The 16,448-nt window shown below is 45.3% G+C and overlaps 4 protein-coding genes across 4 annotated transcripts; 2 read left to right on the top strand and 2 right to left on the bottom strand.

Moving 5' to 3' along the window:
- Positions 1-352: 352 nt before the first annotated feature.
- On the bottom strand, positions 353-4,183 carry AOL_s00076g122 (uncharacterized protein; the record flags this gene model as incomplete). Its single annotated transcript, XM_011122675.1, has 5 exons — positions 353-1,164; positions 1,224-1,314; positions 1,373-1,456; positions 1,520-1,621; positions 1,691-4,183. The coding sequence occupies 5 exons, from the start codon at positions 4,181-4,183 to the stop codon at positions 353-355; spliced, it is 3,582 nt and encodes a 1,193-aa protein (XP_011120977.1).
- A 1,577-nt stretch (positions 4,184-5,760) lies between these two features.
- Positions 5,761-7,907, bottom strand: AOL_s00076g121 (uncharacterized protein; the record flags this gene model as incomplete). The annotated part of the gene is made up of 6 exons (XM_011122674.1): positions 5,761-5,957; positions 6,031-6,365; positions 6,424-6,533; positions 6,607-6,706; positions 6,775-7,783; positions 7,838-7,907. The coding sequence occupies 6 exons, from the start codon at positions 7,905-7,907 to the stop codon at positions 5,761-5,763; spliced, it is 1,821 nt and encodes a 606-aa protein (XP_011120976.1).
- Positions 7,908-9,540: 1,633 nt separating this feature from the next.
- AOL_s00076g120 (uncharacterized protein) lies at positions 9,541-12,349 on the top strand (the record flags this gene model as incomplete). Its single annotated transcript, XM_011122673.1, has 6 exons — positions 9,541-9,639; positions 9,714-9,814; positions 9,889-10,586; positions 10,638-11,314; positions 11,379-11,463; positions 11,499-12,349. The coding sequence occupies 6 exons, from the start codon at positions 9,541-9,543 to the stop codon at positions 12,347-12,349; spliced, it is 2,511 nt and encodes an 836-aa protein (XP_011120975.1).
- Positions 12,350-14,444: 2,095 nt separating this feature from the next.
- On the top strand, positions 14,445-16,173 carry AOL_s00076g119 (uncharacterized protein; the record flags this gene model as incomplete). Its single annotated transcript, XM_011122672.1, has 2 exons — positions 14,445-15,290; positions 15,370-16,173. The coding sequence occupies 2 exons, from the start codon at positions 14,445-14,447 to the stop codon at positions 16,171-16,173; spliced, it is 1,650 nt and encodes a 549-aa protein (XP_011120974.1).
- Positions 16,174-16,448: the final 275 nt, after the last annotated feature.

Raw genomic sequence — 16,448 nt, 5'->3', positions numbered from 1 at the left:
ATTCAAAAGCTTGCTGAGGTTATATTTAACGATCGGTAATGCGATAGAGCGAAACATTAATTAATTGCAATTCCCATATCTTTCAAAGTAATTCATACTTAAATTTTGGAACATGATAGAAATGTACATAAGCCTCATTACCAGGCAGTCCCGCCTAAAACCAACACTCCTCCACCACGGAGAAATTCAATAAAGATTCAGATCAACAAATTAATGCATGTACTAAAAAAATATGAAATCCCAAATTATCAAATCCATGAGCTGTGACGCATAATAGCTAGCGAATAAATAAATGTCTGTTAGACAGCACCAATATTATAGCCATATATTCTCAACTGACGCTAGAACCACATCAGTCGCTGCTCTTCTTAAAAACCTTCTTCAACTTGAAAGACAGCGAAGATCGGTTGCTAACTGTAGAATTAATCGATGGCGGCCTAGCTGGTGGCGGTGGTGGTGACATTCTACCTGCCGACCGGTACGTATACGAAGACTCTGGCTGTACCGAGTGAACAATAAAACTGTTCCTATTCACATCAGGAACCGGCACCGGTGCCGCTGCAGATGGCGCAGCTACAGCTGTTGTGGGTGCAGGATTCACCGTTGTAGTACCTAATGCAGTTTGAGTATTTTGGAGGGCACCAAAGAAGGAGCTTCGAGGCATTGGAGTTGACACTGAGCGCTGAGAGGGAGTTGAAGCCGTTGAAGCGCCAGAGGACAATGACTTTACGGAGGCAAAGCGGTTCACACGGGGGACCACGGCTGCCGTGGAGCTTGATACGGATTCCGTGGTCAGATTTGAACTAGTGGCCGATAGAGTTGGGGATGCTGGAACCGCGACTGTAGCTGCACCTTCCATTTCCCTATATGTAGGGGACCCGAGACGAATTGGCGCTGGAACCGGTGAACGAGCACTGCTAGTCGAGTTCGAGGAGGTAGCAACGGGTTGAGCTGTAACCTTTGTGGACTCTACTGTTGCGGTTGTCTTTGCTGTAGCTCCTGGATCGACCGCGCTACTGGTGGGCGGTGAGATCGCCCTGATTGGGAATCTCGCTTTACGAAGGGAAGTTGGGTCATAAGCGTTTTTACGACTTCCCGCCGTAGAAGAACTAGCTTCGATGGTCTCGGAGACTGTTACTCTACGGACTGGAGTCACGGTCGTAGCTAAGATATTTTATATTAGTTTCTGGCTGCAGGTTAATGGCTGGCTTTCAAAAACTTACTCTTCGTCGGCGCAGCACCGGGAATGGCATCTAGATCGGGTACAATCCTTGAGGCCCAATCTTTTCTATTTGCACTGGCGAATTTCTTGATCTATTTACTTGTTAATTTTGATACTTCATGAAAATTTCGCGAAGATGGTGGCTCTTACATGCTGGGAGATCTCTTCGCTGTAAAGATTCTCATCCTGGGTCCAGTACTTCAAAGTAGCGATTGCATCAACAGGTTCATTTCTCTGTAAAAACAATGTCAGCTTCATGTTCTCAATATAATAATACCAAGGAGTAAGAGTACAGACCTCTGGGGCCATGAGTAGACCATAGATGCAGCAAACAATATCCCGAACTTTTGTCTCCGCTTTCCAGTCCTGGTCCAAGATCGCGTGGCATACACGGCCATGCTATAGGGATGGCATTTATTAGCACTGCTGCTTCAAAAAAAAAGTTTCCATATAGACTCGGAAGCCTACCTTATTGATATTTGGGTGGATAATTGGAGTAATAAACCTAGCCTGTGGTGCCTTCCTTGGGAAATCATCTGTCATATCCAAGAACATAACAAAAGTTCCGCTGGCATAGTTTGACCCATCAGGACCTTGCATAACCACCTTCCAGAATGCCATTTCACTTTCGCTAACATATATATCCATATCTGGATGAGGTTGTTCCACCATGTCCTTAATTTCCAACAACAGACGTCTGTTCTTGACAACGTCAGAAGCAGCACGAACTCCCGCCTTGTCAACAACGAGTTGCTTATTCTTGCCAAAAGCCTTGTGGGCGTTTGCCAGAGACATGAACTCATCGTTTTGGTGCGGGTGATCACGGGCCTCTGGAACAGAGAAGGCAGTGACCGTAAAGGGTTCGAGGGGTTGGAGTGTATCGAAGTATGGCAAGTATGTCTGTCGAGGGAATAGTGGACGCAAGGTTTGGTCAAGCATTGTTTCCATTTCAGCCAATTGAATAATCTCGGCTGTAGATGCTGGCTTCATGGCGTATCCACCTGTGGCTCCGCAAATTCTGAACAATGATTTGTGATAATCTGTACCGATACAAAAAGCGTCAAGGACGATGTTGTTCTCCCAAAGATACGAATAGGTAGTCTTATCGGTTTGTTTGGAGCGATTGTCGATACCATCAGTAAGAACAATGATACGAAGCTTCGTATCCGGATTGTCCTCCTTGAAATCAAGTAATTGTTCTGCACCTTCGTAGATACAATCCCACATGGCTGTCATGCCGGCAGGATGCAACTTTTCAATTTCTTTTTCAATATCATCTAGCAATGGAGTAAATTCCTGCATGGTAGAAACTGTAGCATTGAACTTCATGACTCCGAAGTGTACTGGAAGCTTGTAATTCGTAGCTGTGCTTGAATAATGCTTGAACAACATCTTCGCTGCCGTCATTCGGGTAATCTTTTCGGTAGCTTTGAGTTCTTGATCTTCGTCTGTGAACGCAGGATCAAACATACTAGAGCTACAGTCGACACAAATCATAACGGCTTCCTTCGGTCTGCGGGTGTCGATTGTACTAGCGTTCAAACACCCAACGTCCCAACCGTCGAGAGGCCATGCACCGCTGACTTTACGTGCCTGAATGACGTCCTTGAGAGTTTTAGCAAGCCCTTGACCTTGGTCGTTCGACATTATTTGCTGAACGCCCGTTATTGGGTTCCAGATATTGGCCCATTCTGTGGCACACTCGCCGCCGAATTCGAAGATTGATATCAAACCTTCGTTGTTCAGTGTCAAAACTGGTGGCTTTGAGCTAGACAAGGACAATGGCGCCACGGTACAAAGGGCGGGCAAGTTCGTAGTGTTGATGATCTGTTCGTAGAATCCATCCTGGGTTGGGCGATGAAGAACCCTATGCTCAAGGACATTTCCGGCATCCTTTGGCACAACGAGATAAGAATTACCGTCAAAAGGATATTTATCCCTGAAAGAAAGGACCAATTGTCTTTGATCGGGTTGCGCATGTGGATTCTTATCCAGAAACTCGACTGTGACTTTCACAGTATCGCCGCTCAGTAAACCGATATTGGCGATATTATTATCCGTAGTTACTGGGTCTCCTTCCTTCCTTTCCGCCACTTGTTTGATAATAGCCTTTTTCGTCCATTCTTCTTTCCCAGAACCCCCACGTTTGCCTGCAATAACTTGATCAAGCAGCCAACCCAGTAGCTGTCTTGACCCTTCCAATGCGTTTTCTACTTTCCCTCCGGTAGCCCAGTCCGGAACAGATTTTACACAAAGCGCCTGGAAAGTTTGAACTAATGCCGCCTTTTCTTCAGGAAGAAGTGTCCTGCTATCGAACAAACTAGCCATAGCATAAACAGCTGGCAAGAAATGCGTGGTTTGCCAAACAGCTGTCAAGAATCTTCGTTGTGTAAGGCCATCTGTAACCTTCCGCTTCAACATCTCAAGCGAAGCACAGAAGGTAGACACGCCAGCTCTCGTCACACCCTCGACGGGATGCCAAGCATTGTTATTGCTGGTAGAACGGAAGTCGGAAAAGTGTTTCGTAGGTATTCCGATTGTTCCATTGTATCGTAGAACTACGAATAAGTTTAGTGGCGCCCTTTGTGTTCCAACAAGATCAAGATCGTAGAGGGTGACATCGTCTGTTAAAATTGGGTGTGCTTGTAGGTGTATGTCCACGACATATGGCGAACTTAGAGCTTTCTGGAATACTTTCCTCTTGACTAGATCTTTGAGAGCAGAAATAGTTGTTCGTAGAGGAATTTGATCTTGGAAAATCGGTAGCCCAGATAACTTCGGCTCGAGAGCGTTTTCTGGGGTTATGAAGCGTACGTGAATACTTCCAGATGGTGATTTATTCTGTCTCGTAGCACCGGGTGTAAGTGTAGCCTGTGAGCCTCCCCATTCACTTGATGTTTGCTGGCTCGTCGCGGACGAGATCGAGAGCGTGCGTATCAAACTTGCCCGTGGGGACGACATCTTCGAGGGAACTGATGTTTTGCTAGTTCCAAGATTGTCGTCAATATATTTCGAGCCGACAATAGGTTCTAAAAATTAAAAGGAAAGAAATGAATACTAGAATCTGCTGTAAAAGTGCAGAGATCTAGTATATTCTCTTAGTTATAATGAAGAAACAGTGAAGTCCTCGGAAGGTTGTAGCTAGTTAACTAGCCCTCATGCAGCTTTGTAGCTGATTGGAATCCAGGAAGCTACCTTGCATACACTCCTTCTGAGAAATAGTTCAAGGGATTCATTCTACTACCTAATCCCATCGGAACCGGCACTATAGCATTGTGATCCTCAGAGTTTGCCTGGACCAGGCCAAGCTATCATCGTAGAATGGTCCGATTGGACCCATTGACGCCTATGAGGCTGCCAGAAGTGGAAATCTCGTGGCCTTCTCCATTATGACAAATATGATAAAAACTCAAGAGCTTTCAGTTCGCACTAAATCCGGAACACCATGATGCATCAACGGCACGCTGCTGGTGGTGCAGTACTGTTAGTAACCTGTGGAGCTGGAGACAAGACAGGGATGTTCTGTGTTGTGGTTGAGGCGGGCCCGGTTAAACCTTCCCGCCATTAATCACTCTCCCATTGCGGAGGATTTCCAAAACAAGGCTGTGTATTTTTATAACGGCAACCTCCAGGCAACACAGTTGTTGGATTGGATAACGTTACTTTGTTAGTGCGGGGAGGCTGAATGAGTCCTTTCAATAACAGGCATGTTTACTCCACATTCTGGGACGGTTTAGCAAGTGCGACAAGAATCCTCGGGACCGGATATTGATTTAGACGGTCGGAGAAAATCCCGAATCAAACCGATGCTTGGAAGCTGAGGCTCACAATATAACATCGTGGGGCTATATCGACGTGCACCGTATGGATAAGTACCTAGCGTTTGGCATGCATTGCGCAAATGATCCCGTGGGGTACCACCACGTTCACGATCGACTTCATTCAAACGACGAAAGGCTATTTCGGAAGCCACGTAGCCGGGGTCTTGAAGCATTAAGATTCCTACTTGCTTTCAGGCCTATAGCGTTTTTTGCCATAGATTTAGCCTAGCACTTTGGTGGCTATAGAAATTGATGCTAAAATTTTGAACTTTCACATGCATGCCGGTTTTGTATTTTACTTGATATCAATTCGGTTTGACGAGAAACCTGTTGCTACTTTGTAAGACAGAAAGCATTGGCGTCCAGAAACATCCGACCCGTCTATCACAAGACGAGCGTTCGAATAGGACATTATAAAATTTTAGGTAGAAATTAAAACTAAAAAAAATGATAACTCTCGTTCAAGATAATTGACCTAACAGAGATGGTATAGTTGTAGTAATATAGTCTCGTACCGTATAGCTAGCTATACGGCCAGATCATGGAAGATTAAAGGGCGAATTGTTGAATTAAGCTAGCTCTAGCTAAGCTGCACGGGCCAACCACGTGCGCATATACAGGTAAAACTCGCAGTTCGTGCATTATTCCTATATCCCTAACAGATGGTATGATAAAATATGAAAAAGCAATCACGCAGTAATAGAAATCCCTCAAACATTAATGGAAAGTCGTCTTGACTTGTCCGTAGCAGTTATCCTTGAAATACAGTTGAAACTTGATTTCTGCCGATTCAAAAGCCATTTCAATTGTGAATTCCGCTGATAAGCATGCTTGTCCGTTGATATTCACCGAATCGAATTCACTCTCTGGAACCATACTTAGATCGGCCATTAAGAAACATAAATCGTGCACACCTGTGAATACCGAAAGTTAGCAATGAATAGCTTTGTACCCCTAGCTGGATACAGTTCCATAGTATCGACTTACTCCTATCCCGATAACTATGAGGCGCAATATCAAGATCAGAAGCGACAAGTGTCGCTCCACGACGTAACTTCTCGCCTTTTTGGAACGTTGTACCGCACTTCAACTTGAACCTTGTATTCGAATCTGTATCCGCTCCTTTCTCAACGATCCATGAAACTTGATTCCTTGCCATTTTCATCCCTGTATCCGTTGAGTAAAAAGCATCCTCCTCGTGATGGATTGTAGGATCGAAGGCAGTGTTGATTCTGGTACCATAATTCCTTCGACACCTTCTGTTTGTGACCAAGCTACCTTCGAGACCTCGGAGGACGGCACCTCTGCTGACTGCGGACCAACTGCTCAAATGTTAGAAAATGCGCTTTTGTCAAATCGTGCATCGCGTCGGGTACATACGCATCATCCGGATTGATAATTTCGACTTGTCCTGCCTTGCCAAACTTATGTGTTGATAGCCGGTTTAGAAGATAGTCCGACTCGCCGAACCCGCCGACGAGAAAAACGTACTGCCATGCATGAACTCTTTAGTAAACATTCTAAAGAAATTTCTCATTGAAAATTGAAAGGCGCGTGTTTTACCTTCGGTATCGAGCCGGTATCGCAGATTGCATCGATTTGGCCCTGGATTAGGTCAATGATTTGCTCCATGATAGGATCAAAGCACTCTTTCAGGTCGTCACTTAACAAAGAGTTAAATTAGCAACAGGTATCAAGGTCTACCTAATAATCAAAGAATATAAAACTTACTGTGTCAATTCAAATTGTCCTTCGATGATACCAGCTGCTGGATCATTGGCAAACCCGTGCATTGGTAGGTAGCTGACGGAACCGGGTACATATGAAGCCCCAAACGATCGTTTCACACCTTCAAATTCAGAAACCATCTTGTTTAATACCATTCCGTCTTGTTTCTGACATAAGATCTGGAATCTGTCGTCGCCAATCTTTTTGCGCACCAACTTAAGCAGGTTCCTGTCGACAAATGTCGACCCACATTTGGCGCCAGAACCAACTGCCACCTCGGAGAGCCCTAACGAAGGCTGCAGTTGGCCAACTTTGTAGGAGATCAAATCGACAGTCCCACCACCAGCATCGCACAGAACAAAGGTGTCTCCAACATTTAACATGTTAGGGTCATTTCTCCGTGTGTTATCTCTTTGATAAAGCTCAGAAATAGCGTATACTGCGGCTGCCTCTGGTTCACTGAGAAGGAAAAGTCTATCTTTCTCACGCTGACCGATACCAGCCCTAGAGGCAGCTTCTTTTGTCAGAGCTTGGGCTTTTTCCGACCAAACAGCCGGTACTGTCATAACCCAGTCGATTGCCGTTCGATTGATAAAATTCTCTCCCTGTGCTCTTCTCAAATTCGACATGATAACATCGTAAAGGGCTGTTAAATAATCTGCCACCACATCCACAGGACTCTTATTTAAAGGATTGTGTCTCATTCCTTCCGCCATTGGGAACTCATCTTCTGCCGGCGCCGGTGTCTCGGCAAAAGGATCTTGAAGGTCCACATATTCTTCCGAATTTTCTTCCTGGTTCTCGTAGAAGTTGTCTTCGTCAAGGTCTAATTTCGCCCAGGCTAGTCTGGCTAGACCTGGCGGAATCAGATATCCCCAACGATAGGTTCCGTCTGCACCGTAGGCGATGTCACTAGGACATTTGACCTCGTCACGACGTTCTTTACCAGGCCAACGTCGAATGACTTTGATATTATCGATGGACTTTTGGGATGTATCGCCGTGAGCAGTTCCTGTTTCCTTGTATGTTAGTAATCGCAAGGTCAGACGCCATTTGCGGTACTTACCACTGTATGTTGTTCCGTAGTCGAGACCGACGACGATACGATGCTCTTGTAGGACGCTTTCGGTAGCCATTGTGAAGGTGGTTGTATTGCTTTAGCAAAGCAAGAATGAGAACTTGTCAGAATTCCAATAGGCGGTATAGCTTCTGTCTCCGAAGTTTCTCGAGCAGTTCTATAGATATATTGGTTTCTGCACGATACTAAGATAACAAAAGAGAATTGTGCAATTGTAGAGAACCAATTCACCCCGCTGCACTAGCTCTGAGTGATTATGTTCAAAAGTAAATATATCGAAAGGATAAAAATTGCTGCAAGAGCAATCTATATGAGCAATCAAATGTACTAGGCCGTGTCAAAGCTTCCAAACTTGATAAACAATCTCAATCAAGTCTGCGAACAGAAAAATAAGGACCGAGAAAAAAAAGAAAAGGTGATCCCAAGATTCAGGACGGATTCAAGAAACTAAAGTCCTCTATGGTCTAAGCCGATTATAAAATTCGCTTCACTAGAATCCAAAATCCTTCAGGCATGATTATAGCTGCAGCCTTGTAACCTTTGCCGCTGCGTGACCTCGAGCCGTATAGCGCCATCTGTACCGATATTCCGGTGCACGAACAACAAGGCGACGACATTTCGACTCACGATTTCTCTCATACATCCCGTGTCTAGCATTGTACGATTTGAAATACGGTTTGATCCATGCGCATATGCCGATACCACTGCAGCCAGAGATAGCTCCGAAACGACCTAACATGTGCATCGACCATCAATGGCTACTAGCCCAGGCAGCTATACAAAGCATGTTAACATGTACATCCATCCCATTGGAGCCTCGCGTTTGGGGGGTAGTCCAGCTACTTCGGTTAAACCTTCCCTGGTTCTCGACGACAGGGACTGCCCATGTAACAACAACGCAAGTCCGACGACAGCCTCGTTTCTGGCAAAGACGGCATGTTGCTTTTAGATCCTTCGAACTTTATGCGACCGTCCAATGCAAAGTTCCGAGGACCTGGACGAGCGGCTGAGGCCGGTTTAGCTAGGTGACGAATCTTTGGAAGCGGGGTAGTTTTCTTAGTCCATCGGACAAATATGTTTCAGACCGCATACTTGCATGAAAGGACATCGATCATGTAGCAATAGCTCTGAATATTACTTTTTTCTTCTATGGATCTGCAGCGTTGGTGGGTCACTTGTGGCGCCTGCACATTTAGGCGGTGAAGGATGTACATATATTTGTGGGGAGCTTCTAATTCTGATATCATCTTGGTATCAGGCAGATAAATGTGGAGCGCTAGAAGCGAGGCTTCGAGATTTGGGATTTTTTTTGAAGTATTCAGCTCGCGACCTGGAAGCTGCTTTAGAAAATTTTATTCTTGTCTTGGAGAAATAGCAGTGCGATACTTAGGAGCAATCTTGTCAAGGAACCGACTTTAATACTTCTATCCATCAGTCTAGGGTATTCGCAAGTTTACTCACCGATCCGCTACTTTACTAATTGGCGAAATCAATTGCGCAAATACCTCATCAATTGGTTCTCAAGATCTCTAGTATCTTCGGGCCTTTTCAATAAATATTAAATTATTCAAATTATAGTTTTCCCAGATCTTTTGGCGCCCCTGAGTTACCAATTTTGTATCTTTCTTCTAGTCGTCAAGATCATATTCACACTTTTAACCGTACTTTCGCTCGCATACGTATACTTCAAAATGCCACCTTGGGGTTTATTTAGTTCGAAAAAAGATAATGCAAGCGACGGTTCGATCTCGCCGACACCGAATTCGAAAAGAGAAAAACGCAAGGAAAAGGTAGGTCATTATTCAAACGACCCGCTCGATAAGTTGATAGGCAATATATAGGACTAACATAAGGTTGAAATTAGCAATCCGCCTCAGGCCATGGAATGGGAAACCTTCGGGAATACACAAGTCATGATGATCCACGGATGTATCACCTTCGCAACGGCGTAGACCCAAGATCAAAGTACGTTTACCAGAACCCAACCCTAGACGATATGTTCGCGGCAAGATATATTAATAGAAATCATGGAAATGCAGTGGCCGTTTCATAGATATGCACGGCATGGGCTTTAGCTCCCGTGAAGAACCAGAGTTCATTCGCTCGCGCCTTATGGGCCAATTTCAGTCTTCCCTAAACACGGCGGTCACCGATAGTATCCGTAAAGCCTGCATCCACTGGGATGATGAGGTTCTCCATCTGGAGAATAGTTACCAGAGTGTTCTCGAAGAGCGCAATGGACTTAAGACCGAGAATAAAAACCTAGCAAACAGAGTGAAACTTCTGGAAGCAGAAGTCAATAATAAAGTTGCACTGCTAAGAGAGTTCCAGTCCGGTCACCTCAAAACTGCGGGTAGCAGGAAACTAGCGCCCTCGAGTACTGCCATTTCCACTGAATATGAAGGATTGGAGCGTAGGATCAAAGACACCGTATTTGCTCGTTTAGCCCGATTAAATATCAAAGATCCCTATATCGAGGCCCTGCTGCATCATCAGCCTTTCCTGGAAGCTGTGAAAGGCATTATGGTTGATGTAACTGAGGCTCAAGATGCTGAGAATGTACCCCTTAATCTCTTGGAGGTTGTAGAGGAGAGTGAAATGAAGGGATTGTTGATGTGGATGATTCAGGGGGTTGTTCACGATATTCTGCATAAAAAGATCATGAAGATCCATATGCCCGGATTAAACATTGAAGAGTTGCAAGTCATGGAGAAGATCTTTAACATTATTGCCTTAAGTAAGTACTCGTAATTTGATAGCTAGTACTGATAAACTAACACCTTGATAGGCGAGGATGGCCAGGGAATGAGATCCGCGCAAGAATGGAGAGCGGATACCTACAGAAGGCTCGCATACTGGGCGGAAAATGTTGAAGAACTGGGCAAGTACATCGAAGCCGCACCAGCGATTAGCGAGATGAGTCAAATCTTTGGCGACCTTATTGACGGCACAGAAAAGGAGATAACAAGAATTCTTGAGCCACTCTGTGATGAGAGCCCAGAAGGCAAGAACTTTTGTCGTCTTGTCGTGGATATCGTTGATCGAGCTTTCCAATTTAGCATCTTGATCGGGTCTCAGACAGCAAGATACGAATTACATCGAGATCTTGATCACACGGATGACTTCAAAGCTGTCCCAGATCATCTTGATGAAAGCGCGAGTGCTGCTAATAACTCGAACGTATCGCTATTCTACGGTGTCCCAGCATTAGTCAAAACTTCAAGCGAGGATGGAGAGGCCTATGACGTATCGGAATTGTTAGTTCACGGAAAGATATATGTTCTCTTCGGCTTCGGAGATCCAATTGAAGAAGAACAACAACAAGTTGCGCCGCCAGAAGTTCCGGAGAAAATTCCGATCCAAATGGCCTCCCCGGTTAATGGCGGGGACGTAGGTAGCCATGATATTGAAGCTATAGCCAAAGCCAGAACTTCGCAAAGGACTGTAGCTGAAACACCAGATGAGGTATGCAATCGCCTAAGATCATGATGAAGGGTGTCTCTAACGAAATACTAAACCAACGATATAGAACCAAGCCGAACTGAAGAATATTGCTACCGATTCAAGTACGAAGCCACCAGGTGCAGACACTTTGCCAAGTGAATCCAATCCAAGTATGACAGAATTTTCTGAGATTATCCCTGAACAGGAACTGATCGTAATATCGACTTGCAAAGACATAACAGAGTCGAACGACCAATCGCCGAAGAACGAGCCCAACGGCGCCATCGTCACGACGACCTCCAACAGCAGCGAGAACGAGCTGTCCAAGGAGACCCTAAATACGCCGAACAGCCCATCGGTGCCGGGAGCCGAAGACATCCTGCACCAAGAAACATCCACGAAGACGGACCAAGTGATAACAGACCCAAGAAACCTAGAGCCCCAACCTCAAGCAACCCAGAAGACCCCGACAGAACTCTTGGAAAGCTCGCCCAGCAACGATCACCAATCGCCCGAAAGGAAGTTCCAGAATCTAGGAGCCCACCTGACAGAAATTCCAGTCTCCCCAAGCCTTCCCAAGCCACCGTCGATCCCAGAACAAACCGCCCTCCTCCCACAGGAGGTCCCGGTAGTCACCCCAGAACTTCAATGTCCGGACCCGGTTCTAGTCAAAGCCGAAGCCGTCCCTCCCCAAGTACAAGTGGAGAATTCAACCCTTCCAGCATCGCATACAGCGTCGGAAGCAACCGAGGTGGAGGTGACCCCCCATCCCCAAGTACTAGTCGAAATTCAGCGGGAACCCTCACCCGAAAGTTCGACGTCGTCAATACCTCAGAAACAGGATCTCGTTTTGCAGAAAGAGCCAGAGCAACAGCTGCAGAACGAGCCAGAGCAACAGCCCAGCTCTCACCTTACGAACAACAACAGCGAGACCTCACTAGTGCAGTCCACGCCGCGCACCTTGCCACCCGAACTAATCAACTTGAACAGCAGTTCCGACAGCAGCAAGGCCCCAGTGGCAGCAACGACCCAAAAGCAAGAGGTGGTCGGCATTGAAACAGTGGGGTAGTATATATACTGAATTGGAGACTTGTTTGAATAGTATGATTCTCATTGAGAGGTAATTGAGTATTTGATTTGACGCTTTTTGAGCCGTTCGAGTTTCTTGTGGCTATCTTTATGTTGGTTTGTATTGTATCGAAGAACATTCCGATCGATCGTATTGTGTTTGAAATCTTTCATAGCAGGGGTTGCAAATCCGAATAATGGATTGACGTCAAGAAATACTGTATTCAGGAGTTAGTTTCGTTCAAATGAAGAGTTGTCCTGTACACCGGACCATAACCCCGATAGTTATTAATGCCGACCAATTAATCCTATCAAAAAGGTATCCCACAAGCAAGGAAGCAAGCATATACCTCCCTAGTCCGAACATAAAACGTAGCGAGGGAGAGTAAGTTCTAGGCGAAAGTAATTGGCACACGTCACAACAGCCGGGTGGTACTTTGCACGAAAATGCGGCAGGCTGGCATTCCACCGCTTGTGCACGCCATGAGGATCAATACCTATAAGCTACCAGGATATCTTCACCTCTCAAACCCGCCCTGTTGATCAAATGTAAGACCCCGAATTTTCGCCCGAAACATGGTCCTTTGTTGCTGTAGATCGTTCTATTTAAAACGCGGCCAAGAGGAGTATCTGACACTGGCATGTGAGTCGTGCGACCAGGTGTGACTGTAGACGAAGTGCGGCGCCCGGGATGTTTGGAAAATGATATATACCACAAACCAAATAGTGATGCAGAAACCATTCGAGATCAAAACGTCGTATGCCGAATAAATATAAAATCCAGCAATCTATTTTAGTTCCCTTCCAGCGCTGCGGCTAACCTAACGGTCCAACGTGAACGGTCCAACGTGAACGGTCCAACGTGAACGGCCAACATACAACCGGAGTGCTCTTGTTATCCGACGTTCTCGTAACACATTCTTCTTTGGTTTGTTCGAATTTGCTATTCCGTAGCACAATATGTACTGGGTGCTTTGATGCTCGATATCATCTTGATCTCGACTGTACGTCACTGCCAGCCGCCAACCGGAGTTGTTCCTGCTTTATGATTTCGCTTAGGTGCAATGGCGACATAATTCTCCGTTATTGAAGGGCATTTATCGTGTAGTTAGAAAGTATAGCGACCTTGATAATTTTCGTACAGTGTTTGCAGGTTGCTAGTTGACGGCTTGCGGCGAATTAAAGCTTCCATGTTTTTCGCGTTCTCGGTAAACCGGCAGAAACAGCTCCACTTAATGACGGTTAATGGCCATGGGTCGTCCAGCCCTGTTGCAAAAAAAGTGACCTAAGCTACGTTAACTGTGGAGGGTTCGAGATGGACTCGATTGAGTGTTTTTCGTCAAGAATTAACATCATATCATGCAACATTGAGAAGAAGGGCGTTCCTTCAACTTTAAGAGCCCGAACCACTTCCATGCCATGCACTCGCGTGTATTGAATGAAAAAAAAGCACCGGGATCAATGTCACAAACTAGTTTCGTCATAAGAGACTAGTTTAATACAATTAAATGCGACGCCGCATTTCCACATTGCTAATGACGAAAACTTTAACTGGCGCTAGGACATAATCTTCGAGTATGCCAATTGCCAAGCAACAACCTGGTCGAGATCATCCCCTTTCTCCTGTCAAGAGGCGGGAGGCAGTGCGAAAGATCTTCTTCATATCGGCTCATCATCTTCCATCTTTTGTATGTTTGGACGTCTAGAGTAAGTTAAGTTCCTTGTGCTGGTATGGATCAGTGTTGACGTGTGTGGATGTCGGTGTTTATTGATGTTGTAAGGGGAAGCTCCTGAAGTTAAAAATGTTGGAGTTGAACGGATGGTGGCCATGGCTAGGTGAAGCACAGTTAAAAGGGAAAATGCGTCCCCCAAGTTAAGACTGGAGACGCTAGAAACTATTTCTCTTTAAATTTTCTTTGTCAACTCTCTACTATCTTTCTTTTACTTCTTTTTTTTTTGTACTTAGACTTAAAGTGACTTTGCCAGAGTACTTTCTTTCTTTCAGACGCTCGTTTCGACTCGTGGTTGGCGAAGCTTAGCAGGTATCTTGTGTATACCGAGCTATATTGCAAAGAAAATAGTTATGACGGGGTCCGAAGGCTCTTCTGCGAGCAGACTGGAGGTCGCTGGACGACGCTATTCACAAGATACCCTCCTGGATTCAGACAGCGATTTTGATGCTCAACTTACAGAAAAATACTCCTCTAATCTCCTTTCAGGGAGTAGTACGCCACAGTGGGCCGAGGTTACGTACAACGAAGTCCGCAAGCGTATCAGAATTCCATACTTCTCGAACCCTCTAAAGCTATTAAAGAGTGCCCTCTACTTTTTAATACCAAGTTATCTAGCTTCACATACGAGTTTGGAGTTTAAGAAGTATAAGCCAGGCTCGACGGAATGGTTAGACGGGTTAAGAGGAATTGCAGCATTCTTTGTATTTGTGTACCACCATGTGGTCGCCTATACAGGCGAGGAACATGATTTCGCATGGGATCCGAAGAGACACCCGCATTGGCTTCATTTACCGATTTTACGGCTATTCTATTCTGGAACACCGATGGTTAAGATCTTCTTCGTTATTTCGGGTTTCGCATTGACGTACAAGCCTGTCAAGTTGATGAGGAAACCAGGATCGCAAGGTGCCTTGATGAAGACGCTTGCTAGTTCGATTTTTAGACGGTGGCAGAGATTGTTTTTACCGTGTGCTGCGGTGTTTTTCATGGTTCATTGCTTGAGGGCTTGGGGCGCCTTCGATTGGTTCGAGGTCAGACACTTGAAAAATGCAAAGATATTACCGGGCGATATCGAAAGGTATCCTGCAAAGTCGCCAGATGGGTTTTGGGGACAAATGGGAATCATGGTTACGGAGTTTTGGTTATTTTCGGTTCGGAATCCGATATTGCATGCGAAGTATGAATTCGATGCTGATGTAAGTTGAATTCCTTCCTTTACGATTGCTGAAAGGGAGTAGTTTGAGGCTAATATCACCATGAATATTGATTATATAGAAACACATGTGGACCATTCCCACCGAGTATATGGGGTCGATGGCCCTCTTCCTTCTTGTCGCCATGGTCGCCCATATTCGCCGTAGTTTCCGCGTGTACGTTGTCCTGCCGGCTTGCTACATCTTTTGGACCTATTATGCAAAATACGATTATCCTCTCTTCATTTGCGGGTACTTTTGCGCGGAGATCCATGCTGCAATGGATATACCCTCTCTTCTTCCATCAGTCAACGAAGACTCTATCAAGAAGCAAACCCGCTCGTTCAAGAAAACCGGCAAAACAATATTCTTCTCGTTCATGTTTTTCGTTGGACTATGGCTACTATCGTTCCCTACCCGCGACGGCGATAAAACATGGGGTTATATGACTCTATGCCAACTCATGAACCCAAGCGGATATTTCACCAAACGTGCGACTTATCATTCACTCGGAGCCTGTGTCCTCGTTTGGGCACTTCTATACCTCCCACGCCTCCAATCATACCTCACACTTCCATTATTTCAGTATCTCGGACGCATATCCTTTAGTTTATACCTCATGCATGGTATGGTTATTAGAACGTTGGGGCATAGATTGGTACTTGAAGGGTGGAGTCATTATGAACCAGGCGCCTATGGGAGCAGGATGTTCATCGTTGTGGCGGTGTTTTTGTTTGCAGTTTTTCCGTTGGTTATGTGGATGAGCGATGTCTTCTGGAGACTGGTGGAGGCACCGTGTACGAATTTTGTGAGGTGGTCGGAACAGTTGGTGGTGGCAAAGGAAGACGGAGTTAAGGAGCAAGCTGGGCAGATTAAGAGTGCGTAAAGAGTACATAGGTCCGGTTTAATTTTTGGGGTTTTTACATATTGCGGTCGGGCCTGCGCAGGAGTAGATAGGATTACATTGGCTCTGTGGTCGTAGCTTATATGTATAGAATAGCGCCCTTCTGTAAATGTACATGTGTAGTGGATGAAGTTACTTGTTTTATATAGAGTCGATATTTTCGCTTCAGGTATATAATTTGTTAGAACTACTATCGCAAATATAGACAGGGCTAAGCAAAGCTATACCTTCAGACATTTTCAACTGAAATTAGGTTA

The sequence above is a fragment of the Orbilia oligospora genome, assembly GCF_000225545.1.
Source record: "Orbilia oligospora ATCC 24927 unplaced genomic scaffold scaffold00076, whole genome shotgun sequence".
Classification (NCBI taxonomy): Eukaryota; Fungi; Ascomycota; class Orbiliomycetes; order Orbiliales; family Orbiliaceae; genus Orbilia; species Orbilia oligospora.
The sequence above is the reverse complement of the archived record's forward strand: the minus strand, read 5'-3'. Positions and strand labels throughout refer to the sequence as shown.